Source organism: Tympanuchus pallidicinctus, unplaced genomic scaffold, assembly GCF_026119805.1.
Source record: "Tympanuchus pallidicinctus isolate F22 unplaced genomic scaffold, pur_lepc_1.0 scaffold2, whole genome shotgun sequence".
In the NCBI taxonomy this organism is placed as follows: domain Eukaryota; kingdom Metazoa; phylum Chordata; class Aves; order Galliformes; family Phasianidae; genus Tympanuchus; species Tympanuchus pallidicinctus.
In genome coordinates, this window is record NW_026294721.1 from 10860668 (window position 1) to 10887582 (window position 26915).

General features: G+C 38.1%; 1 protein-coding gene across 1 annotated transcript; it reads right to left on the minus strand.

The window, feature by feature from the left end:
• Window position 1: 1 nt before the first annotated feature.
• Window positions 2-26205, minus strand: MAN2B2 (mannosidase alpha class 2B member 2). The gene is given in 20 exon segments (XM_052681875.1): window positions 2-249; window positions 1121-1238; window positions 1766-1878; window positions 2251-2397; window positions 3043-3235; window positions 3321-3431; window positions 3537-3789; window positions 4059-4250; window positions 5238-5494; window positions 7633-7766; window positions 8665-8848; window positions 9890-10080; window positions 13554-13752; window positions 14497-14674; window positions 15741-15856; window positions 16725-16897; window positions 19167-19272; window positions 22778-22924; window positions 25973-26106; window positions 26109-26205. Coding segments are annotated over 20 exon segments (3123 nt in total). The 5' UTR covers window positions 26191-26205; the 3' UTR covers window positions 2-154.
• Between the last annotated feature and the right edge of the window lie 710 nt (window positions 26206-26915).

The following is a 26915-nucleotide window of genomic DNA, read 5'->3' on the forward strand; positions in this document are numbered from 1 at the left end:
ATACACAGGTCAACAGTTTAATTAAATTTAGAGTTCATTCCAGAATGACATTCTTTTCATTGACAGCAGCAGAATACCTTTCAAGACCATCATTTATGTTTACAAACAAAAACGGAAAGCAATTACATATTCAGTCCTGAAACAAAGTCAGACTTTATTGATCTTGAAAATACACAAAGAAAGTCCTTATTTCCTTTGGGTGAACAGTTACAATAAAGTCGTCTGAGATCTTTGTATTATTGGAGAATCCTGTAAGACACAGAAACATTGGTAACTTACTCAAGAAGGAGCTTTATTTAAATTTAAATTATTCTATATCAGCAGATGCAATTTGTGTATTCCTTAAAAGCTAGTGTTTGAACAGGTTCTCTTCTTTTAAAGCTATAGGTTACATGGGACTTACAGTGCACTCTCATTCTTAATATTAAGATACACAACAATCTATCTACTTTTCATACACTGACTCATACCAGAAAATGTGGGTGACTTTCCAGTCATGCATTTTAGATCATCATGAGTAAAAAAACAAGCCAGTTCCTAGCTGCAGGTCAAGCAGAGCTTGAAACTCACAGCTTGCCCAGGCCAAGCATTTTAACTGGCACATAATATGCTTGTGAGAGCAAGGACTATGTCCAAGCAACTAACTGGAATGGGAAATGAAATGAGGTCACCTACAGCACTTGAATGAGTCCTAACTGGAATCCTATCCACACAGACCTTTAAGCTGATTACAGTGGGAGATTTTTAACTCCAGCTGTCTGTTTTTCTAGAGCACAATGTTAAGCTCAGATTGACACAACTCATCAGCATATAACAAAATTCATGAAGTGTGACTTCATAGAGTAGCCACTTCAATCTGGCCAAAGATAGAAACCTGAAATCTTTTTTGAGTTTAACACTTCTGGGTGAAATGAGCCACAAGAGAAATACTGAGGTCTAGTTCTTGCTGAGAACCTTTGCTAATTCCTACTGCTTGCAGACTATGCTAGATAAAAGGTATGTGACGTAGATGAACAAAACATTTTTCATCTTGCAAATACAGCAATATTTTTAATCAGAGAACTCATACAGCTTCAACAGTCAACAGGAATAAAGACACCAACTGTCTTGTTCCACCTACCTTTGCTTGGGTTTTGTGCAGTCTTCCACTTCCACCGCTTCAAAGTGTTTACATCCCAGGTGCCTGTGAGTGATCGCTCTTCCACTAACTTCACTGCCCCCAGTTCTTTCAGCAAACACTGTGAGTAAAGAATCACAGTTTATTGAGACTAGCTTAACAACGACTGATCTAATACATAGACCAGAACTTTATCTAAAGCACTGACCCGGTAAGTAGAGCAGTAGACTTAAATCTGCCATGGGATTCTCCAAGTCACAACACAAGGACAACTATAGGCTCACCTGAACGAAGAAGCAGCGGTGCCAAGAACATCCTCTGTACTGTAGCAGAGTTCTAAGCAACTGATCTTGCAATTCAAGAACTGAAACTCTTACTAACTTTCAAGAAAAAAACAGAACGCCCTACACCTTGTTCAACCTTGCTATTGTCATGTCTGCATACTGTATCTAAGACAACTTTATCTGAAGTAATAGCTTTTGTGGTGCAAGTCCGAATATAAATAAGACCTGCAATCCTCTGAGGCTAAAGTTACAGCAGCATTTTCATACCTTTTATGGAGTCTATCACATGGGACATATCATTCCAGAACCAGTTCTCCTTGGAACAAAAATACCTTAAGCGGTGTTCCACAAGGATTAGATTTACCTTCAAATTCACCATCACAGGCTGAGACAGCGCAGGATCCTCCCCAACTTCATACAGGTGTCTAATTCTTAGCAGGACACGACTGAAGTCTGCATCACCTTGCTTCTGTTTACCTTCAAGAAAAAACAACATAAAATGGTTTCTGACATAAAATAAAACCAATTTTTTTTGTTGTTGTTCAGTTTTTATTTTAATTTTTTGTGCTTCACAATTACATTATTTGAACTTATGTTCCATTTTTGAAGATTAGCCAGAGTGCTAAGAGCAAGAAGTACCCTGTTCCCACTGTTAACAGGACATGACACTAACTCATATAGGAGATGTTTTACCATTTGAGTAGAGCAATTGTTAACTGTCAAGTAATCAAGACAATTATATGTCTTGATGGAGAGATTTAACACTTAAATGCTATTTAGAGAATACAGAAAAATAGAAAGACAGATTTTTGGAGCATAACTTTCAGACACCCTTATGAAAGCACCTACCCATGTGAATGGTGCGGAGCTGCTTTGCATGATTAGAGCTGTATCTCCACCCTGGAATGCTCAGAGTCTGGAGATGAAGATTAGGTGGGAGAGTTACAGAAAAACTGTGGGCTGATCTCTGCTGCCCGGGTAGCTCTGGTTTACCTCCTCCATGCAAAAGGAAACAAAGTGGACATCAAACATCCATCATGTGTACATAAGCCTGGCTACAGTACCATAAAAAGATTTTCTCGTTTCCTGACAAAGAAGATCTAAAGCAGATGCTGTGTTTTCTCCTCTGAGGTCTTCTGAGATACAACACTGAAGGAATTTATGAGCTGGAGAAGTGTATTAAAGCTTCCAATAAAGCAGATCTCACTGCAGTCTGATACTACTATTCCACTACCAGGCTTCAGTTTTAGTTAATAAGTCAGATATTTTTAAAAGAATGACTCAAAAAAGGTCACTAAAGACTCGCATCCAGGAAGCTGATTGCAAAGTACACTAGCTACTTTGCAATAATTCCCTGTGTGGACATTTTGTTCTCATTACATGCTCTACAATTTTTTCTCCTCTAAAAGCAGAGATAATTACGTAACAAGAGAAACATTCTTGGAAACACTTGGAAAGCATCCATATCTGAAATTAATGCAAAATAATTAACCGTCTCTAAATCTGCCTTCAAACTCACAGTATACTAACTTCACCAAACAGGAGGCTTAAAGTCTGCATTTACAAACTTAACAGTGTAAGTCAAAGCAAAATAGATAAACTATTCAGATACTAAAGATAGCACAGGAGAGAACGAGTTACCTGAAAATGTTCCAAACATTACAACTGGCCTGTGTTGTAATGCTAAGCCACTTGTCTGATACAAAACATTGGTGGCAGACTTAGTCCCTAAAATAAGCCAAAACACAGGACGAACCACTGAAGAGTCATTCAAAGTAAGATTGTTATTTAGGTCCCACTTAAGATTGTTCCATAGTCTCCTGTGAAGCATCACCTGTGTTGAGAATGAGTCACAACAGTTATCAGTCACAAAGCTATCCTCTCCTAATAAAAAAACCCCACACAACTGCATTTGTTACCTCCACTTGCCCATTCCCTTGACTTGAGACACCATGAGCTCTTTCTGCAAGCAGCACTAGCCTCGTGGTATTATCTTCAATGTAGGCAGTCTGGACCATAGGATAATAGTTCTGAAAACACATAGTAATTCATGCTATATTAATTTTAACCTAGATAAAAGTGATGAAAAATGAAGATAAAACCACATTTAGTTTGGATTATGCCTTGGCACCTACCCGTGCTACCGTATTATTCACATATGTCTTGAATGGTCTTTTCTGAATCTGAAATCCATTGTCATCAGTGTAGAGCAGCTGCCCAGTGCTCAAATTTGTGCTTGTTCTTAGAACTGCCTCATGATTTACTTCCAAAGGTCCAACACTGTATTCTTGCTCTATCCTATGACAGAGCAACTTCCCATCATAGCCTTCGGGTACTGAAAACATCCTTGTAAATACTGCATGTGTGTAATACTGAGCAGTAACATTGCTATAAAAATAAGAAGGGTTATTAATTATATACAATTACATTATAAAGCAGACTACTGAGGTAACTCTGAACAATCCTTGCCTCCCTCCCCCAGTGATATGACTTATCTAAAAGGTAGCATTATGCTTAGCAGATTCATGTCAGTTCTCATCTGGAACCTCCAGAGTACAAGAACTCCACTGTGTGGAGGAGGAGCTGCACAGAACAACTCACATACATCAACAGATGACTACACATTCAAGTGAAGTGAAGCTGTAATGGAGCTGCACCTGAAGAAGTACTGCCGTATCTCTGTCACTAAGTTTCCAGAGACCACTTCCAATCCAACCGCTTGAGATACTGGAACAGCAGAAGCATTAGGGGCAAATAAGTAGTTGTCTGAAATGGGTCCTTTTGTAACATCTCCATTCACATGGTACTCAAGGAACTCCTGGGTCACCTGGACAGTCTGGTTAGTCTCCCTGTGAACCACAGAGGGAAAAAAAAACCCTGTTATTACCCTACAAATACGTTTTTTATGTATTTTATACTTCCATAAAATAGGAACATCTTAAAACAGGAACAGCACTTACTTAGGTCATGTTTTGAAGCGCAAGTGAGAGCTGCTACAGGATCTAAAACTAGCTGCTGCACAAAAATGAGGAATGCCTCGATTTAGTAATGAATAATTAAATTAATTTATCTGATGTTGTAGCTAAGAAAACCGCTGTGGCAAAGGTTTCCACATTTAACAATGGTAACAAGGTATAGTGCCAACAGGGTAACAAAATTCACACTTGCTCAGCATACTTTGTCTCCTCCTTATGGCTAAGATACTTAGGAACCCATTTCACACTCCCTGCAAAGTCAAGTGAAGATAATTTAAGATGCTATCTTAATCCTGATCAGGCAAAAAGCATAGCTCCACTGAAACCTCGAGGAATTGGGCCAATTCACATCAGCCAAGAAAGCCAAGCTGCAAACCTCACATTGATCTTGATTGTTTTTTCATTTCATTTGCTTAACCAAATTTGCCTAATTCATCTGCCTAAATGTTTACTTCCAAAATATTTTGTAGTTTCCTAGAAAGAATGACTACCAAATACTACTAACTAGTAAGCCCTTAATTTACCTTTTAAAGCTCTTACTGTAGCCATAGAATATGTGCTTACATCTTTGCACATTCAAACTTCTTTTTAGCTCAGAAGTGAAACAAGCTTCTTCTGATGTATTAATATTGTGATCTGTCATGTTCTCTTATTACTGTTTGTATGGTTAAACAACAGGACAGAAATAGTACAAAATTACATCCAACATAGAATCCTCCATTCCACAGAAAATATCGACATGCGAATGGCAGAGAAAATTCAGTTAGGTCTCACAGTATTAAGGCACACAGTGCAGTACTTGGACTTACTTTTACAAAATGGTTTTGCAGAATCTGAAACACAAAAAGCAAGCAATCTCACCTGTTCGTAATGCTGTGCATTAGATTAGTGTTTTGGTCAAACACGATCTCGTAGCAGTTGCTGGCCACAGGTAGCAGGTTTTGACTTGGCTGAACTGAATGCAACACGTCTTTTCGCTTGTATTTAATTGATCTTCCAATAAATGCAGACTGCTTATCATTTGAGGGCTTAACATTGTATTTTTTGTAAGTCAGACCACTTACTTCAACTAGAATATACAGCTCATAGATAGAATGGGACTCAGCTGAACTTTGAATCTGTAAGTTAACATATACAACATTGCTCCATTACAGAAAATGAATTAGCAAGGGAACTGTACTCAAGTGTTATAAGCTCTAAACTACTTAATTAACTAATACTATAAAAATATATTTGTACACATGCCAGTCTTATGCTTCTTAATTATAATGTAGATCCATACTGCTTTTAATTAGGAGTCTAGCGACCTCAGAGTAAGCTTAGCCCTGCTAGCAAAGGGAAGAAGGTTGCTAAGCACTTTGCAAAGTTGTATCATACTTTGTTGTGAATATAGCATTAAAGATCTTGACTTAATATCACATAACAAAAGATAATGACAAAAAATAATCCTAACTAAAACTAATCAGTTAGACAGACGAGGCAGAAACATAAAGGAAGCGATCAGTGTGAATATGAGAAAACAGGTGCCAAGAGGAAGAAGCAACCAGGTACACCCTCACCTTAAGAAAGAGACAAGGAGAAGAAGTGTAATCTTGTGGCATATTTTTGTGTAAAGAGAACACCAGTGTTATTAAGTACCTAAATATCTTGATTTTTTTCTTAATCATTATTCAATTACATATATTCTTCCCATTAATGTTATGTAATTTTTATTACTTCCTATTTGGGGAAAGAAAATGAATTACATAAATTGTATACAGATTACATAGTCAGAGAGCTTAATTACCATTACAAAGAAATTAAAGCAAGCTGTCTAAACCTTCACACTTTGGACTGGCACGCATTCACTTACTCATACTGCAGACCTCCTATTGTTGGTTCCAAAAGGGCCTAATCCTATTTTCTCCCTTTACTATGCAACTCTTACACCTGGTATCAAAGGCAGCAGAGTTTTTGCCAAGCCCCACTTCCTTTCAACCATATACTTAGAACAAGGCTCCCAGCTAAAGATTTCTCTTGAGGGGAAGTAATGTATGATATAAACGTACACTGAAATGATCCTGAACTGACTGCACATTACTTATAAATGGATTTAATTTTGCTTTAAGTGACTCTCCATGTGCACATGGGGGTAACTCCTAGCAAAAAAAGACTACAGAACAACTCTGGAAGAGAAAACTTTTAAGTAAAAAACAACAGCTTGACCTGAGGGCATTCTATATGCTGAAATAAAAGCTTTAAAAGCATTTCAGGCTCCCGCTATTATCTTACAAACCTAAAATAATTCAGAGAAGATGACTTCTGGGAGGTAAGTGGCTGATAGGTAAGCACGACCATGTACTAACCCAAGAGACTAATGGCATCCTGATAAAGGCAGTAAGACCTCATGCCATCGTCACGTTCATATGCCAGAACCCCAGATAGCTGCTGTGTATCCCTAGCAGACTACAGCGTGATGCCTTGATGCATAGTGACAGTAATGAGCCACAGATAAATTAATAAGAGAAACTCTGTCCACCAGGCAAAAGCTGCTGAGTTACGCGGCATTTTGGGGACAGAGGGGAGCATCAGGAAGCACGTCAAACCTCTTCAGGCCTTTCTGTGCAGGTGGCATTCCTACAGGTCTTTCAAGCCACTGGGTGAGGCACTCTACAAAGCAAACTATCCTGTGAAAGGCTGGTGCTAGCTTTCATGTAAGGTCATCATCTTTCCTCCTGGGAAACAGATGTTCTTGTCATGGAGCTTGACTACAACATAGAATGAGCTGGATTTCCTTGGAAGCTGCTTGTCCCTCATTCCCTTTAGGCTTGTAACTAAGATCCTACTTTTCTAAAACCTCTCTTCCTATCCAAGGCAATATGTCAATTGTACAAACAGGACTATCAATTGGGGAGGGCAGGGTTTATGCCCATAAGGCTTTACTGGAAACAGTGGTGTTCCATTGTTTTTATTTTTTTATTTTTAAAACACAACATAAAAGTTAGATAAAATCCTGCCAGGCGGCACACAACAGGCACGCAAAGGACAAACCAAACACACAAGAGTAGAAAGGCTTTGGCACATTAAAGCCAAAAACATTTCTCATTGAGAGAACAGGCAAGGAAAACAAACAAACAAACAAATCACTTAAAGGAGAACTAGGCAAATCCCAACTTGAAGTAACCCTTGGTCTCCTATGTATTATATTACCATGTAAGATCAAGTCAGTGAGAACTGGCAAATGAAAGAAAATTAACAGCAAGAAACTTTGCAGTACCTGTGCTGGTACAAAATGTCCCAGTTCATCATAAACGCTCATTGATGAGATGTTGACAGGCACCGTGACAATTGTGGTGATGTTCCAGGCCAGGGGATTATAGACAATGACATAATGGTCAACATCTGTAGTACCTTTACATAGATAAGCAAACAAAAAGAACAATCAGTCACTACAACTACAATCTTTAAAATGTGATGTTAAAAAATAATTAAGAGGTCTGTCTGGCACCACTACATTACACAATTTTAACATAGAGACCTGCAGTAACACTTCAGGATTGAAAGTAGTAGTACATTTCACAGTATTTCATGAAAACCCCTTCTGCTCTATTTTTCCTATTATTTACCCAATAAAAAGAGACCTTGTATTCAGCCAATGGCACCTGAGTTGAATGTTGCATTTAGTGAAAATAAGCAGCTTACCAAAACTCGCTGTCATGCAGAATTAACTTTATACAGAGAGTTATACAGAAGATCAAATGAGAAGCCTAATCTAAAAACAGCCCTGTAAAAAACCAAATCAGTCTGTGCAGCCCACGGCACTGCTTATATTTGACAGCTTAAAAAGTTTCCAAAGTCAAGACAAAAAGCAATGCAGCCTTTAGAACAGAATCCTTAAAACTGTTCTATACTCATAGTACATCAGTACAGCAGTACATCATAGCAAGAACTTTTCTTAGCTGTGACTATGATTCTTACTGCATAGGATTATGTTGCGTAGTAGACGTAGTTTAGTAATTATACCACCTCTTCCTCCTCTCTCTTATATAGGAGAAGTCTGAACTTAGGAGCCAGCATTGACATTTGCACTGGGTCAGAGCTCTGCCTAACAGCTAAGAAGTCCTGTTTTCAGGTGCTCGAGATCCGAGAGCTCATTAATTAGTTCAGGCTTAGCACCTCTTACACAGTAAACAATTTTACAGTGGTGGTTGACAAAATATAGGCGGTAAATATCTTGACTCTCTCGGAAGGAAACATGGTAACTTTCCTAAGACAGGCAAGAAATTGGAAAAGTTGTTTTAAAATGTACCTGGTTTTCCCGAGTCTTTGTTGTAAATATAATACACCTCTTCACTCTTCTTAGCATTGTTCATATCAAAGATTATGGAAGCCATTAGCTTCTTAACGTTGAACATTCCATACATCAAGTTGTCCATGTACATTTTTGTCACTTTGGGAGACTCTGTGCCTGTTATGCCATCATGGTGCTGGACCTTACATTGAAGAGCAGTTTGAAAGGTCAGAATACAATGCAAACAAATGACATCTTCAGAACATTTTTTTTTTTTTAATAACAAACAAAAAAATCCAGTAACCCTCAGACATTTCATTTAAAATAATAAGGTATTACAACTATACTCACAGATTTGCATTTTGCCTCTCCATATTGCTATACATAGAAGAAAATGGTCAAAGAGAAGATACACACAGATGTCCCCCTATATTTTATCATTTTTTAAGTATTTAGACATTCCTGAAGGTATGTATTAGAAGAAAAAAAAAAAAAACCTTAAAAAAAAAATCTAGAATACCACAGCAAGATAGATTTTTCATTTGCTACAAAGTTCTGTTCAGTAACTTAGCTGACAAAATATTCATGATCAGCAAAAGCACTAATGTCTATAAATTCTTGCTTGCTTACTTGCTTAATTTTGATGGAACAAAAACTCTAAGTTCGTTCAGGCTTTTATTGTGATCATTACAACTAAATAATATAACTGAGAAAAGGACTTACACATTTTTAAAATTTGGAAGTAACTACTCAACGAATGTATGGCTAAGGGACTGAAGTCTTGTTTTGGGACAGTTATTTGTCAAATTTTATTATTATTATTATTATTATTATTTTTACATGTAAGACTTGCTACAAGGGAAAATTATTGCTAAAACAATACATGTGACATGGAGACACTATAAATGAAGTGTTTCCTTTGTGCAATAAATACTTTTATTAAAAACAATTTTAAAAATATAAAAATATATATGATATATATATACTATATATATAAATACATAAATTTATATAATATATAATATAATATAATATATAATATATAAAATATATTATATACATATTATCTATTATATATAATACATAAAATATATATTATATAAATAAACATATTTATAGTATATATATAGTATATATTATTTTTAATATATATATGTATGTATATATGTATTTATACATATATACATACATACATACACACACACACACACACACATATATATATATATATATCAGTCTTTACCTCTGAAACTGCCCATCTAAGGCTCTGAAGCTGCTTTAGGGCTCCATGTTTGCAGATGGAACCTGCTGGGTGTTTCCGGACATACTGTGTGAAAAAGGACTCTCCAGCATAAAGCAGTGAACTTGCTCTTCTTGCAACTCCTTTTAACACGCTCCGAGAAGTATAAAATCCAGTCCAGGCTTGGAATGGCTCTGTTAAGAGTTGAAAAGATCCAACAAAGGCCAAAATACCGCTTCAGTTACTGCTCATTTGCTATTTATTAGACTATACTGTACACCTTCTCACATGAAAAGTGCTATGTATTGCACACCATACATCAAATGGAATAGTTATAAATCTTACAAAGAAAGAGTTATAAATACGCCCTTTAGATAAGTACAGTCTTTAGTATAAGTCTAGGAATGCAGTTACTGATACAAGGCTCCTGCCTGAGGCATTGACCTGCATTTGTAGAAACTTCTCTTGCGGACCTGTACAAAACACTGTAGAAATTTCAATACAGGACATTATATTAATAAATCAGATTATAATCTTTGGTTATTACCCTCCATATTCTCTCTGTTAGTCAGATAAAATGATCTATTTTAAATTTTAAATCCTCAAAATGGAGTAGAAACAGTGATGAGACAACATGACCCCATACTACTCCAATACCTCAAACTACACCACAATGTGCCCAAGTGGTTAGTGCAAAATATTTCAACGGTTCCTTTGTGCTAACATGTTTTAGTATCACAAACTAAGAAAATAAATTATTTGTTTTAAAATTCCCAAATCTTTCCTTAGTTGTTGTTTGTTTTATAAGCAGATAAACCACTGATGAATTAGTTTTTCATAGAGAAGCTGCAGACAGTGATTTCTAAAGTCTGTATACACAACTGTAACAATCTGCTAGCATTCTCAACTAAAAGCAACAATTAGAGAATGGGATCTCTAGGTTAAAAACTGCAGGGCAAACTCTTTTTCAACTGAAGAAATGCTATGAATTCAACCAGGATTGATTCCTTTCCTATTTTCAAGGTTACAAGCAAGTTTTGCACGCGCACAGCAACATGGTGCAACAAATGGAGAATGGAAATAACTTTCAGGGACTTAAAACTTGAGTTTGCAAGGCATGTGTCAGAAGTGACACTGAGCCCAATAAGTGACTCATAATAAAGTGACATAGAAAGAATGAGAGAGGATTAATCATCATGAAGCAAAACAGTACGTGGGAGAAAGTGCACTCAAATCTACACTGTAATTGCAAGGCACAGTACGATGTTTAGGAAAGAGATTGCATCTACGTGTAGGAACCCACATGGAGCATTAAGGGCGCTGCTATTATGCAAGCGAGTGACAAGTGACTGCTGCCTGTAAATTACACCAAAAGATACAGGTAAGAGCTCAGATGTAAAAGGCTATTAGCAGTTAGAACCCACAATGTATTTATTAGCAAGTTATTAGATATGACATGATCCCTCAGGGGAAGTGAGTGAGTCACGGATTGGTCCATGCAATGACTCACAGGAGGAAACAGTTATTTTTATTATTTAAAAGTTAAAAGACATGCTACAGATTATTAGATGTATAAGATATATTAGGGTCATAATAGCCCAAGAGATAATCCACAGCGTCAAGAATGTGATGAAGCAGTTGTAGCTACAATTATATATAAAAGTTATTTCAATAATAATTTTATCCAGAAATGAAATAATGAAAGAAACTAATGAGTTTTGAAAGTAAGAAGTTATCTATTGTCTTCTCTATTTATTTATTTTTTTTGCCCCAATATAAAAAAAGATTGAAGATTAAGTTTAGTGGGGAAAGGGATTAAAAGGATGGTGAGTACAGCACATCTTCCTTAATAACTTCCCAATTTTACCTGAAAAACACAGCAAGTAACAAGCAAGAAACAACTTCAATAAATTTGTGCCACATCATAATACAAAAATTCAGTATTACAGGGGATGTTTTTCCTTTCTGAGGCCTCACTTATAACACAATTATTTTTCCCAAAACTTATAACTGTTTCATTTAATGAAAAGGACAAAATTTTCTCGTAGAGCTACAGTAGATGGAAGTGGGGTGGGGACTGGGGTACACCTACCAGTGTTTTGCTTGGACCAGTACAATGTTGTCAAGTGAAACCACAGGTCATCCTTACCTACTGTGTTTCACTTGACATTAAAAAAAAATGGCTTTACAGATCACAAACTAAATTTCTTTCATGTAGTAATACTCCTGAAAGTATGTTCCAAGTATTATTGGACCCTCAGTCCATGTAATCAGATTATACCTATATACCTAGAGCACGTACCATGCGAACATTAAGTTCTCAGCACCAGTTGTTTCACTTTGATCCACTCCTGTTCTACTGCACTAACACAGAAGTAATCTCTAAGATCACCTTGTACCCTTCTTTGTTCCCTTGGTTACCTGACTCTTCCTTCAGATTACTCAATACCACCCTTCCCATCTCTGCTCTAATTTATGCAAAATCCAACTTTTTTTGAATAGCAACAGTGGGACATCACTCTATATGGCCACACAGCCATTTGTTTTAAGGCATCTTTTGGTTTACTGGTTTCCTTTCAGTTTTCTGGATCCTGAAGCACTGTGTACCTACTGCAGATAATTTTAGAGAAACACAAATAGAACGCACACATTTAATACTGTAGGAGACCACAGGTATTTGTGCATTTGTGCTGTGTATAGAAGGCAGAGAAAACAATGAATACCAAGTTTTATGTCTACAAAACAGATTACTAAAAAATGTACACTTCAAGCAAAACAGAGACCTAGGAGTTTTCCTATTTTCATTTTTTTTTCCATGCTTTCTTCCTCCATTCATTGCTGCTATCTGTGCCAATGAATATTACAACCTCTGCACTAAGTTTGGATCAATTTGTCTTATGTTATAGAATGTGGTAATGCAAATAAATGCCTCATCCCTGGAAGCATTCAAGGCCAGGCTGGACTGGGCCCTGGGCAGCCTCATCTAGAGGGAAGTGTCCCTGCTCATGGCAGGGGAGTTAGAGTTAGATGGTCTTTAAGGTCCCTTCCAATGCAAACTACTCTATGATTCTGTGATTCTGTTTTTCACAGAATCACAGAATTGTAGTGGTTGAAAGGGACTTCTGAAGATCTTCTAGTCCACTTCCCCCACTAAAGCAGACTCCCTACAGTAGGTTGCAAAGGATACACCCAGATGGGTTTTGAACATCCCTAGAGAAGGAGATTCCATAAACTCTCTGGGCTGCCCATTCCAGAGCTCCATAGCTCAAATTAAGTAAGTTTTTCTTCATGTTCACATGGAACTTCCTGTTCCTGACCCATTTTGAGGCCATTGCCCCTTCCTCCTCACTGGGCACCACTGAAAAGAGTCTGGCCTCAACCTATTGCCTTTTGCCCTTTAGAGAACTTCTTATCAATGCTTATATATATCTGTCTTCCTTGAACTGAGCAGCCCAGATCTGGACATAGTACTGCAGATGTAGCCTCATCTAAGAAGAGAGGAAGGGGAGGAGAACCTCCCTTCTAGCCATGCCATTTTTAATGCATTGGCCTTTTTGGCCACAAGGGACACTGCTGGCTCTGTTATTTCTCATTTTCTCAGTTTCCTTTATTAAAACTATAAATATGTGCAATTGGGCCAGATGTGTGCAGTTGTTAACTCAATTACCTGTTGAATATGGAAGAAAGTCTCGAGAATTCCTTATTTCCCATGTAAGATTTCTGCTATAAACTGCTTGGAAGTAATCACCAACAGTTGCATACTGGACAGTCACTCCAAACTCATCAGAATGCTTGTTAATATAGTCCAATAATAGGTCCATGTTGGAGTACTGAACAGACGCATTAAAGAACTGTTTGTCACAGCCCTGAAATTCCAAAAACAGAAAAGTAAAATAACTTTAAGTCATATGATTTAGTAGGACCTTTTTAACAACAACCTACATTAAAGTGGTATTTCTTTTGAACTTCAAAACTTCAAAAACAGACTGAACATTCAATTTAGAAAGGGTTATTATTTTCTATCAACTTAAAACTAGCAGAAGTATATCAGTGCTATTTGTACATGTTGGACATAATTAATACAGCAGATTGCTGAAAAAAAGCGCTTGCACGATCCATTTAGGATACATCACTGTTTTTAACTAAAATATAAAGAATAAGGCAAAAGAAAACGAGTCTGAAAAGATGTTGTCTATCTAATGCTTAGTACATTTTTCTGTAATGCTAGCATTTTTTTAACACAAAATTTTGTAGTGCTAAACAGTTACGTAAAGAGGTAATCTAAATAGGCACTACAAGGTGAGGAAAACAGACCATAGTACATAGTTAGGCAAGAGGTTATCTTCACAACTCTGGTACATCTCCTTCTATATTGACTAGGCTAGAAGATATGGTAGACAGACCACAGACAGTATGAGGAAGCTCTAGTTTTCAAAAATAATTACTAATCAGACACTTGGTCCCCACGTATTAGAAAAACACTTCTCAGTCACATAGTTTGTACTCCATACTTGGGCAGTACATACTGTAGCAGAGCAGCACCTACCTACTGCCCATACTGTAGGTGTACTGGCCACTTCTCAGGCAAACTCTGATGATAATGCACTTACCCATGGCCACAAAACATCATTTGTTCGGAACCAGGCTGCTCTCTCCTTAATGTTTGCCACCATGGCCTGTGCATACATGCGGATGTTGGTATCTGTAACAGGGAGGCTCATGTTTGGATAAACACCATCTTTTGGTGGATCTGGGAAAACTGCAAATCCATTCCAATAAAATCCTGATCTAGGTAGAAGAAGAAAATAATAGACTATAAACAAGATTTATTCAGCTAACTGAAAGAAACTCATCAAAAGGTGCTAGGGTAAAACACTGACAGAGGGTATACAGAAGCAAGAAATTCAGTTAACATCTGCTGTTAATGTTTAGTGTTTATTAGGAGGTAGGTTAAGAGGAAGGTTGCCTGTTTTTCTTTCTCTCAGTGCAATTTTCCAAGTCCCTACTGCTTGCTTCCATAGAATAACGAAATCACAGAACAAACCAGCCAGGTCTGAAACAATGAGGATGTTCCCCCAGGTAAACTGTGCTTACATGGTGTGTATTATTGGATAATAAAGTTTTCAGTTCACAGCTCTTTTTTTTTTCCTCACAAAGTAAATGGAAAATTTGCCTATTCTATATACACACAATGTACACAATCTCAGTCCAATATAATGCTGAAAGTCTCCCACAGAAAATCAACTGGCAATAGTCAAATCCACACGAAGCTTCCTGGAGTTCTTAAATTTTCAGGCAGAGAAACAAAAACCCAGTCCCGTTTTGGGCATATCCTGCTTGCAGGAATTGATTTGTTCCCCATTTTCATTCTGTATTTATTATTTTGATAGGAACTGACATAATTTATGTGTAGATGAAAGTTGTACCTGAGTTCTAAGACTCCTGCTGGTAGAAAAGATTATTCTTAAAGTCTGTCAATATTTTGAAGTATTTTTAATGCCTGTCAGTAGAAAATGTCACTTTTGAGAATTCAATTGTCAGGTACTGAGCAGATTTCATGCATCACGGTGGGTAGCTGGGGGTGCTTAATAACCTGACTCAGATCCACAGTCTAGACTTCTCACTGACCTACCACAGGTCTACAAAGGAAAGCAGGAGAATATTTTTGAAAGAACACTGTTGTGGGTGGCATCCTTGCCCACGGTATGAGGGTTGGAATTAGATGAACTTATCTTTAAAGTCATTCCAAACACAAGCAATTGTACGATTCTATGAGCACTATCAAAGGAAATCCTTAAACTCCCAATATAAACTCTCCAAAGCATATTTCTGCTTATTTTTGAAATCTTCAGACCTGTTTGAAAAAGGCAGTTGCGATGGGGTACAGTAGCTGTACTGATCCATAGTATGGGTGAAGATCTCCTGACTTTCAGATAAGGAAGGAGAACCCTGCCATACAAACTGAAGCTTCTGGAAAACAAAACAACAACAAAACCATTATCCTCGAGGACAAGCACAGAACTATTATTTTGGAAATCTCCAGACTGCCAGGTTCCTGAGAACGTTTTCATGGGAAAAGATAATTAAAAACTCATAAAAGAAGAAAGGAAGAATCAGAATTCACTACAAGCTTCAGGCAGTAAGTCCTGGTTTCATCAAATTCAACAAGAGTCCTGTTCTCCACAGATGCTTGAATTCTATGCAACATTCACAGCAGCTTTGCCTAATGCCCAGCTCATTCCAGTCAAAGCCTTTATTAGCACACAATTTAGTGCATAAAAGCATTGACAGACCAAGATAAAACATCATGTCATGAAAAGAAAAATATTTACTGGAACACTTTGTGCAAGAGAAAGCAGCATTTGAAACAAACTGAATTCAAACAGTGTTTAGCTGCAACCCTGACTGACAGAATATTATCACTTCTACAGTCACAAATAAGTGTTCCAAGGCATGAGAGTACTGTACACTTCAAGGCTGTGTATATAGAAAACAAGATACCAAAGATTTTCTTGTGGGAAGGTGAAATCCATTCTAAAAGATTACAATTCTAACAGTCCTAACTGACCACTTATTCCTTGACAAACTGCCAACATTTTGCATCCTTCTCAAGCTAGACTACATTTTGTCCATGACCAAAAGTCATGAAGACTGACAGTATTGTACAGACAGTGTATTTTACCACTACCACACACAGTATTAGAGAAGAATTTCAGTTACTTTTAGAGAAGAAATACCTATATTTTCTTGCACAAATCAGAGAGGGCTTTCATAACGTCATGGTTTAGATTATTATATGGGTATGCTGTCATGGGTTCCAGTCCTCCAGTATTTTTACCTTGTTTTTCTGCATGTCAGCCTTCAGGTCATAGTCAATTCGAGAGATAAGATGAGCATTAAAGCCAGCAAGAGCAAAAAGAGTTGGTGTTGTCGCTGAGGCTCCAAAAGGATCAACGTGCCAAGAAAACTGAGGTCTGATCCCAAAAGTTTCATATAAAAACCCATGGCCCTCTGCAAAGCAAAATTTGTTTACATTAGGTGCGCTCCTACAAGTTCATGCTCTAAATATGCATGTAGTATGACAGATAGGCACTTACATGATAGCTCTTTGTTGCTGTTTACCAAAGCATTTAAAGTCTCACAATGACAGTATTTATTTTGCTATGCCTAGCATACCTTATTAACACCATAAAGGATGAATAATAAACAGGAAGTAGATAGCCTCAGAAACAATACCTAAAGAAAGATTAAGTTAAGGCTAGTAGGTTGATGCTGGAGTTTCAGCTTGGGTTTACTGAAATCATTCAACCTAATGTGAGGAAATGTTAATCTCCTATCAATGACAAAAGAACAAAGGAGGCAGCCAGTAGACAAAACTAATGTGAATATGACTGAGGTTCACAAAGATAGAAAATAGACAAAAGTTAACAGCAATATTGTCAAAAGATGTTATTTATAACCAGTGTTTTTTTATATTGAAATGATTTTCAATAATAAAGAAAACAATACACAAATCGGAGACACCAGACAACAGGATAAATTCAGGTAAACCAATTAAATGAAAACAACTCAACCAGCTAAGCAGATGGTCTCACAGAGAGCTCTAGAACATGGCATATGGATTATCACCATCAAAAAAAACCCAAAACAAAACAGATCTTTATTTTACAGTTCTAGAGTTGTGCATGTAACTACTTGAATATATAAGCATCTTTCCATTTTGGACTAACTTCACTCCAAAGGCCATGTGTAAATAACTGAGGTTGCAAGGCACCTTCTTTTCACACCACCTTTCCCATGGTTAATACCTATTCTAGTGAAAACATTTGCAAATAGTGAGTAAAGCACATTTCAGACACCGTTTGCTAGACCATTCATCTAAGCTCAGCTAACTGGGCAGAAGGAAAAGATAAGCAATGTAGATCCCAGTCATCCACACTGGCTTTGTCTTTTCAAGGTGTACACAGTGCAATGATACAACCTTTTTCTCTTTTTCTTCCACGTACTCCTTTAGTGGAAACTGAGCAGAGTTCTTTCAGGAAAAAATAATGGGGATATTTTATGATGTTAATATTTGTTTTTCTGCCAAATTAGCTAGTAAATTTGAATAATCCTTTAAACAACATTTACATTTGCGCACTAAATGAAACATTAAAATACAAAGAATATTTTGCACAACTAACTCCAACTGAAGAAAAAGTTTGTAAATACCATATATTTTTGGGTGCACTAAGCTCTCAGCCAGTTATAAACATAGGATTCAAGTGAAAAAAAAATTTCCCATCCCCTCCCTATCCTTTTTTGCCTGAGTGTGATGTGGTGACTCACTGAGATGGAAAAGTAGCAGTTCTCCTTGTACTCCAGATAAACACCAACAAGCAAGGAATACAGAGTGTTACTGTGCAGTCAGGTTTAGCTAATGAAAAACCTGTTATCTGACCCATTATTCTCTGATGTAAAAAGCTGTCCAGAGTGCAGCCCTAAAACGGGCAAAGCCTATCAGCCATGATAGGCAACTAGTGTTAATTTACACCCTCTTATCCCTCCCCCTGCCCCCAAATATGCCACTCCCTCATAACATATTCTAGGCATATGTAGTGTGACAGTGGCATGAACTGTCTTCCCCCTCCCCCACTTCAACCAGATGGAGATAACCTTAACCACTGAAAGAGCCTTTACACCGTCCAATGGAGAGGTGTAACATACAAGTGGCTGGAAGCAGAAGCTAGAAAATTAAAATCAGAAATAGTGCACCTCTTGGAAATACGAGACAATTTCTAACAGAAACTGTCCTTAATTATTACAAACAGGGGCTTCTTCATTAAGCAAGTCTTTCAAGCAGGTTAAGATGTTCTCAGTGACCTTCTGTGGTCGATACATTGCCAAAGACTTTACCTAAACAACACAAACCCTCTGCCCCAAATTCCTCAATTATTAAGAGCTATTTTCTTCCAGAGTATTTCAAATCCTCAGTTTAATCATAACTGTCTTCACAGGAGCTTTAGCCCTCAAATAGACAAAAACCAAAAAGGTCTCTGCCCCAAAGGAGTTTGTAACCCCCCTGTTTACTGCAGGTTGTTTTTGTTTTTTTTTAAGGCAAAGGCTTTTTTTATACAGATGACTCATCAGTGAATAAAAAAAAAAAATGAAATACTTAAGTCAGTTCTTAAAGAACAAGATATATATTTTTAAAGCAAACTGGGAGTTGAGAAATGAAAACAAAACCAAACCCCCAAGGTCACAACAACAAAAGATAAAAATTAAATGCACACATGCATACCCGTCAACTGTAAAATCTGATCATCAATTAGTGTCACAGCTTCATCATGCATCACTTGCCCTCCAATGACAAATTCCAATCGTCCTTCCTGAAGTAACTGATGGACCTATGATATTGAAATTAAGACACAGAACATAAATGTCATTTCTGTCTTCTCCAAATAGGCTGCAAGTTCATTTCAATCACAGCATATTACCTAGACAAAACAGTTGTCAAGAGGGCATCTAGGTCATAAGTGGGATAAAAGGCTGTCTGTACTGAGTGCCATGAAAAGCAGAAAAGCAGGGAGTTGGGAGGGAAAGTACATTAATGGGTTGTACAGTGCATTGATTTCAGCTTACAATGAAACCAGGTAGAGGCACAAAGATGCACCACCATGTAGATACTGCTGCTCAGAATAAAGTCATGACAACAGCATCTACTAATCTAAACATCAGGCTCTTGTCCCCACACACAGCCTAGGATCCTATCTGAAGACTAAACTAGAGTTGGAAGATTAAAAAGGATAGTATTGCTTCTCCTGAAGAGTTCCTCCTGCTGCAGCCATCCTGACTTAGGAAAGCCGTTGGGCAGCTAGATGAGAGAGCAATATGAAACCCCATATGCAAGCAGCAATGACCAGGCTCCTGAGGTTTCCTATTTTCTTAACTCCAGCCACTAGAAGCCCAAGCGTATGCTCAAGTGCAATAGTCAGCAAACATGCTGGATAAAGTTGTACACGTTTGTGTGGAGGGAAGGCAATAACAATCTGTGTCTCTTTCCAAAAGTCTTTGTGAGGCTTCTGTCTTCATTACAGCTACTTCACTACCTGGAACTTTGAAGATACAGAGTTGTTGAAAGTTTGAGGTATAAATACATATTTTATTCTCCCACCACTGTTTGTTTATTGTTAAATATCTGTCATGTAGGATGGTTGTTCCAGGCCTATTATGTTCATTTCCCCAGGAACCTTCAGCGAATGCCCCTGTGTCTGTTCAGATACGATGCCAGATTGTCAATTCTGATTATAATCATTTCTCTCATTCACAATGTTGTGAAAATGCTTCAGGGCTCAGCATTCATAAATTAGTTCCAGCTGACTGTGGTGACTGATTAGCATGCTGGGAGACCAGATAACTGATATCTGGTGTCAGCATAGAACTGGTCCTGACCTACATGAAAAGCATCTGTGGTTATTATTCCATGTTTGAATGGATGTCCAAAAAAGATATCTTTGAACTAGACTTTGCACTGCAGAAACTTCATTTAAGTTTCACGGAACCACACAGAGGTTGAAAATACTAGAAGAATAATATAAGTAAATTGCATTATATCCAACTTGGGGAAGGGGGAAAAAAAGTAAAAATGGATATCTACATACACTATGCCTTTCACTGACTTGAACTGAGATAAAGGACAGGGGAACTTAGGAAAGAAACGTAACAGTTTTATGAACAGCAGGCTGCTACAACAGTGGAACACATCTGCAGATCTTGCAACAACCAGTACTTCCTTACATGAACCCACCTCTACAAACTGGATAAGCAGCTAAATATCTTTTTTCCCACTAACTTTTGCCTTGAAACATCAAGTCAGGGTAAGGAGACAGGAATATTTCACAAAATTAAACACTGAGAGAACAGGCTGCCAAGAGAAGTTATGGATGCCCCATCTCTTGAGGCATTCAAGGCCAAGTTGGAGGGGGCCCTGTGCAGCCTGATCTAGTGACCAGCAGCCCTGCCCACGGTAAGGAGTTAGAGCTTGATGATCCTTAAGGCCACTTCCAACCTAAACCGTTCTATGAACAACATGTACTACGACTTAAGAGGCTCACATCCAGCTACATGCTGCTGCAATGCCTTTCCATCTTACATATTCCCTTGCCCGAACTGTAAAACCAGCTTCAGTTTCAGAACATAATTTTTAATGATTTCAATACTACCACTAATCTAAAGCAGAAAGGCCCAAAGAAAAAAGAATTAAATCCTGCATTTCAAGTAAAATACAAACTTATGAGAAACCAGCAAAATTAAAGCCCAAGGAAATAGTTAACGATGGAGTTCAAGTGGAAAAAGCAGGACAATAAACAGAGCGACCTAATTCAAAGGCCCAATATTTGCAACTTCCTAGTGTTAAAAACATGTCAGCTATTAACAAGCATCATAGCTCCTACAGATTCAGTGTTTGGACACACAGGCTCAAGAGAAACTTGTTTTTAATCATTTTAATTTTCAGAAAAGCATCAACTATAAACTAACTAGAGAATGGATTAAAATGCAGAAAAGTCTCAAGTATCAGGACAAAGAAAGTAAGGGCTGAATCATATACACTAATTCGGTGCTGCTGAGGTCAAATGCGATAAATATTTACTCTTCAGATACCAGATAATAAGAATAGATATTAAGAACTATAGGGAATTATAGGTCTTTTACTTACAGTTTGTGTCACTGCAACACAATGTACTTTAAACAAGAACAATCGCCATTTGAAAGAGAACTTTACTGCAATACACAAAGCAGTCTATGCTATTTTCTTTAATGGCCCCACCCCAGATTTACAACACTATTTTTGAATTAAAAACAAGAAAACTTTCTTGCAAACCATGGGCAAAGAGCAGCCTATGCACAGCAAAGCTGCACACAGGTTGCAAGCTATTATTTAAACAAGAAACACTACAGAATTTTCAGAATTTAGTGAAAAACTGTGTTTAAACAAACAAACAAAACAACACAGATAGCAGGAGCGTTTCTTACACAGCACTTTACACCTACAGAGCTTCATAGAATCACGGATCATGGCAAGTTGGAAGGGACCCACAATGATAATCAGATCCACTCACTGACTCCACACAGGATCAGCCAAAAAAATCAAAGCAGATGTCTTAACACAAAATGAAATTTAGTGTACTGCATGCAATATGATGCTGTTGGCTGAAGTTCTACATGAGGACCTATAGGGAGATGCACTTGTACCCACTGATCTAGAGAGGGTTAAACATTATACCCTGCAATCAGACACATAACCATCCACTAGGCTGCCATTCCAGTCTTCTATTTCACCACGATTGATTCGTAACAAACCAAACTTCAGAAAGTATTTACTAGGAAAAAAAAATTCTTGAGTTAAAACTCTCAAGATTCAAATGGATCATGGCTCTTCAATAAACAAACCCAAGGAACAATTCTTGTTGCTGAATCATATGTTTTTCCCTTAGCTACACTAACACTGCTTAGAAACAGCAATTTTTTGAGCAACGTTTAACTGCAAAGAAAGAAGTTCCTTCTTGTGAACAGCATCAGGCAGCTGTAATTCTCAGATGTTTGAGAGGTACTAGGCACAGGTTCTTTCAGAATCGCCCATCTTACACCACTGTGCCACCAAACAAGAAACTCATTGATGAAACAAGAATTGCAAAGTGTGAAGAGTCTTCAGTGCAAAGGTCACCACCACCTACTGCTCTGATCTGCAGCTTAGCTTTCAACCTCTTGCAACTGCCTGCAGAGTTAAAGTTCTTTAACTTACACAAGATCTGGATAAAAACCAAATGCTGAAGTACTTTGCCTCTGCTCACCCTTAGAAAAAAAAAGCACGGATGCTTTGTTAGAAGCACATTTGGCTTCAATACAACTTACCTGCTGCTTGTGTGTATCCGTGGCTACTGCATCCCACCAGAGCCGAAAGAATTCCTGTTCCACAGCAATAAATTTGCGCTGCTTACCTTTCATTAGTTCTTCTACAACAGATGTGTAGACATTTGCTGCATAAGCATGCATGCTCTCCTGAAAAAAAAAAAAAGAATATTGCTTTGTTGATATTAAAAGGGCTGTTCTGAACACTCACTGGGCTTTACCGTTTCTGCTCTTTTGATTATTTAGAACATCAGTAGAATTGCTTTTGCAGAGCAAGCATGCTCTGCTGTCTGTGTATGTTTCTGGTATAACAGTTCTGCACAAATTAAAAATTTTACAATTATGGCTCTAGAGGTTTCAGTCATGAACTCTTAAGACTGAAACTGTAATTTTTTGAGCCACATTCAAAGTGAAAAGAAAGTTCCTTCTTGTGAGAAGCATTAGGCATCCGTCAAACAAAATGGAGGTCTGTTCCTTGATTTAGAATAAAACAAAACTGGTAAAGGACTCTTAGAACAAATCTGACTGTTGATGTAGAATAATCTGACACGAGAATCTGTGCACCTACCCCTCCTGTTCCTAAAGCATCTTTGATTCTAGAAGGAGGCCTATGGATTTTACTGGCATGCAAGCACAGCAACTGAACTCATCAAATAACCTATCACATGGCTACAGTGCTATCAAATTAGCAACATCATGTTAATTTAAAAGTACGCACATTAACGTTTCTTGAGTAAGCTTTCCCTTGTCAGAAAAAAAATTCTGTTTGTCCAGATTTGAAGTTAAGGGTAGAAGACCAAAGTGCAACAGAAGAGCTCTTGAAAATACCTGTAATGTCTGTTGCACCAGTTTCAGCACCTGGCTACAACAGCAGAGTTGTTTTAACATCAACCATATCGCTTTTCTACTCGATGCCACTGGTTTTTGCTAAAGAATACATGTAAGACATCCACCTGAAAGTGATTAACAGACATCCCTCATGCAACTGAGACTAACAGGCACGACACACAATTTTAATCCATAGTTTTAATTTGTGCAATTTTCCTCCAAAAAAGAAAAGTCTGCTCTGAAATAAGAGCAGGACGATGTGATTCAAAATAAGAAATCAACTTTTCCCATGTCCTTCCTTTCCACAACTGGAATCATGCTATCTTGTTTAAAGGTTGTCATCAGAAAAGCAAAAACATCTGAATGTAGGAGGAAGGGCCTAGAATAATTCAGAGCATATGTAAATAACTGCTTGCAATAACTTACTCATCACTTCTTAATGACTTCATAAAAAAAAAAATAAAATCAAGACTATGATTAGAAACTCATTATTATCCAATTTTCAGAAAGGGAATAGCCTTCAAGTTTTACTATTACTCAAGTGATTGCTAAATTTTCATGTGTCACTAGCAATCAGCTGCAAACTATATATTCTAAAACCTTTATTTACAGGGATTATGACAATACGCTTAATTTAAATTCTTAATAGTTAAGCAAAATACACTGTGTTTTAAGAGCTGATCAAGGACTCTTGAAATGCAACACAGTACTAAAACACTCAGAGCAAAAACTTCCCAAAAATACTTTCTTCATGTATTTTGGAGAGTAAGATATGACTCAAAATCAAGCTAATCAAGAACTCCTACAGAGCTTATAGAGCCCAGTGGTCTGGGAGTGAATTAAAAATAATTGTTGTCACAAGCCAGGCCACCAGCAAGCAATAATAATAATTTCCTTTCTAATACATATCCTCTATCGACTAAGGAAATGAAACAATAAGCAGTGATAGGACAAAACTGCACTTATTTACATGTAGATTTTAAACTTGTAAAGTGATTTAAGAATTATCCTTTGCTTTTCATACAGCATTATGACAATGGTGAGGTGTTCCTCACATCTTCAGTAAGATGTAAGTGAAATGCCACATTTCACTTAAGTTAGGATACCACTGGTACTAGCAGATTGCAACAGATTGCCATTGAAGATGCACTGAAGGCGAAAAACAAAGTTTTACTAAATATCTAATACTGGAATTATCCATCAACACCATAATTTCCAGCACACAATGAAGACTAATGTTTTCCACATTATAAACACAGAAACGAAACACTAAAAAAGTAGTATAAGTGAAACTTAATAACTAAGCAAACCCATACAGCAGGTTGGGACCACATCCCCAGGGAATTACCTTCAGGCTTCATCTTACTACAGAAGCATGTGAAAGGATGGAGAGGGAACCTTCATGCTTTTTGACCAAAGTAATCTTTGACATTCATAATTTAATAACAGAGGAACTGAAGTTTCTAGCAACTAAATTTTTTTTTTTTTTTTAAATAAACCATTATCTTAGAGGAGCTCTTCAGTCACTAGCTGCATAAATACAACTAATAAATAGTAAAAATTAATGTTGTGTCCTCTTATGGAGTTTGAAATACTAAAGGAGAAATTCACTGAGCTTCTTAAAAATATAACACATGCACAACAGACTTCTTGGTGAGCCAAAATCTGTTCATTAGTTACTCTCAAAGATGTGATGCCAAAGCACTATAGCAAGTCAAGTATCCACAGCATCTTCTGTATAACCTAAAAAAACAGAGCAGTGAAAAAGGATGCAGGATTTAGCTCAACAGATATAAAAGGTACTTCTGTCCCACTTGATTTATTTTTTCCCTATGCATCTATCTCCTTGTTTAGCTAAAAATATTTTGCTGCTACACTTGTGCTGCCATAGGCACCACCTCCACACTGGACAATGGGAAGAGGAGTCTTTGAGGACTGAAGTTTCATCACAGAACTGCAGAATCTTTGATTTGGAAGGGACCCTTTAAAGGTCATCTAGTCCAATTGCCTTGCAAAGAACAGGGACACCTACAGTATTTCTTGGGTTTTGGCTTAGGCACAGGATAAACTAAAAGACCAAGAAAGCATGCAAAATAACTAAAGCACGCCGTTTGTTAGATTGAATACTTTTTCCTTTAAGAAAACCCCACAGAACACAAAGCACAGCACTTCGTCAGCACCCGAACTCCGGTACAAGCAAAGCCCAGAGTCCGGCAGCCCTAGAGACGGACCCGCCTTCCCAGGCCAGCACCTGGAGCCCCAGACAGCGAGCGGGTGCTCGTTTCGTCGCAGGCCGAGCAGAGAAAGGCAGCGGGGACGCCCGGCCCGGCCCGGCCATCCCCGTACCCCGGCAGCAGCGCGGCGCCCCACCTGCACGGTATACACCCAGCCGACGTCCATGTGGCTGTGGGCGACCACGAAGGCCCGCAGCTCCCCGCTGCCGGTGGCCGGCAGGGCGAGGCAGATGAGCAGCAGCAGAACACCCATGGTGGCTCCGCGGCCCGGCCGGCAGCAACCCGGGGCCGGCCGAGCTTCCGCGTCCCGCCCCACTGCGGTCGGGTCCCGCCTCCCGGCTCGGGGGGCTCCATCTTGGGCGAGAGGTTGCTGGGCCTGCTCGCCAAAGCGCGGCTAGCGGTTTAGCTTACAGGAGAGGATGCAGGACGGCGCTTGTCCCCTTGGGGTGCTGGCAGCCCCAATGTATTCTGCAGGGTGCGAGCCCCCGGGGAATTCCAGCCCCTGCTCGGTGCCTCTGGAACTGTTTTGTTAAATAAGATTCCTCAGAAAGATGATGAGTTGGGCATGGATGAATATAAATCCTTCCTTGCTTTTCCTTCCTTCCTTTTTTTTTTTCCCTCCCTCCCTTCTTTCTTTTTTTTTTTTTGTTGTGGAAATTCCATTTCGAATGAGACAGGAGTTCTTTATTTCAGGGCACGATGCTGCAATATGGATTATTGTCTTTGAGGGCTTTGAAGTAGTAAGATTAAGATTTTATTTTATGCGGTTGACCTTCTGATCCCATTTAAATTGGTTTTCTCCCTTGTTTTATCACTCTTAGCAGGAGCTGGCCCCTGTGACTGCAGAAAGCCCTTGTGAAAAGGGAAAAATGAAAGTCCATCATTAGAAAAATGTTATGTAGGCATTGTAGCTCAACCAGCCTCTGCAGGAATTTTGTCTGCAGTTTCACCTGGTTTTGCCCATTATGTCAGTATCAATAGCCAAAATAGTTCTTCCTGTCTTTACAATGACAGCAGTATAATTTGACTATTTTATTGACATTCTAGTTTCAGTAAATTACATGCTTCTAGCAATCTCA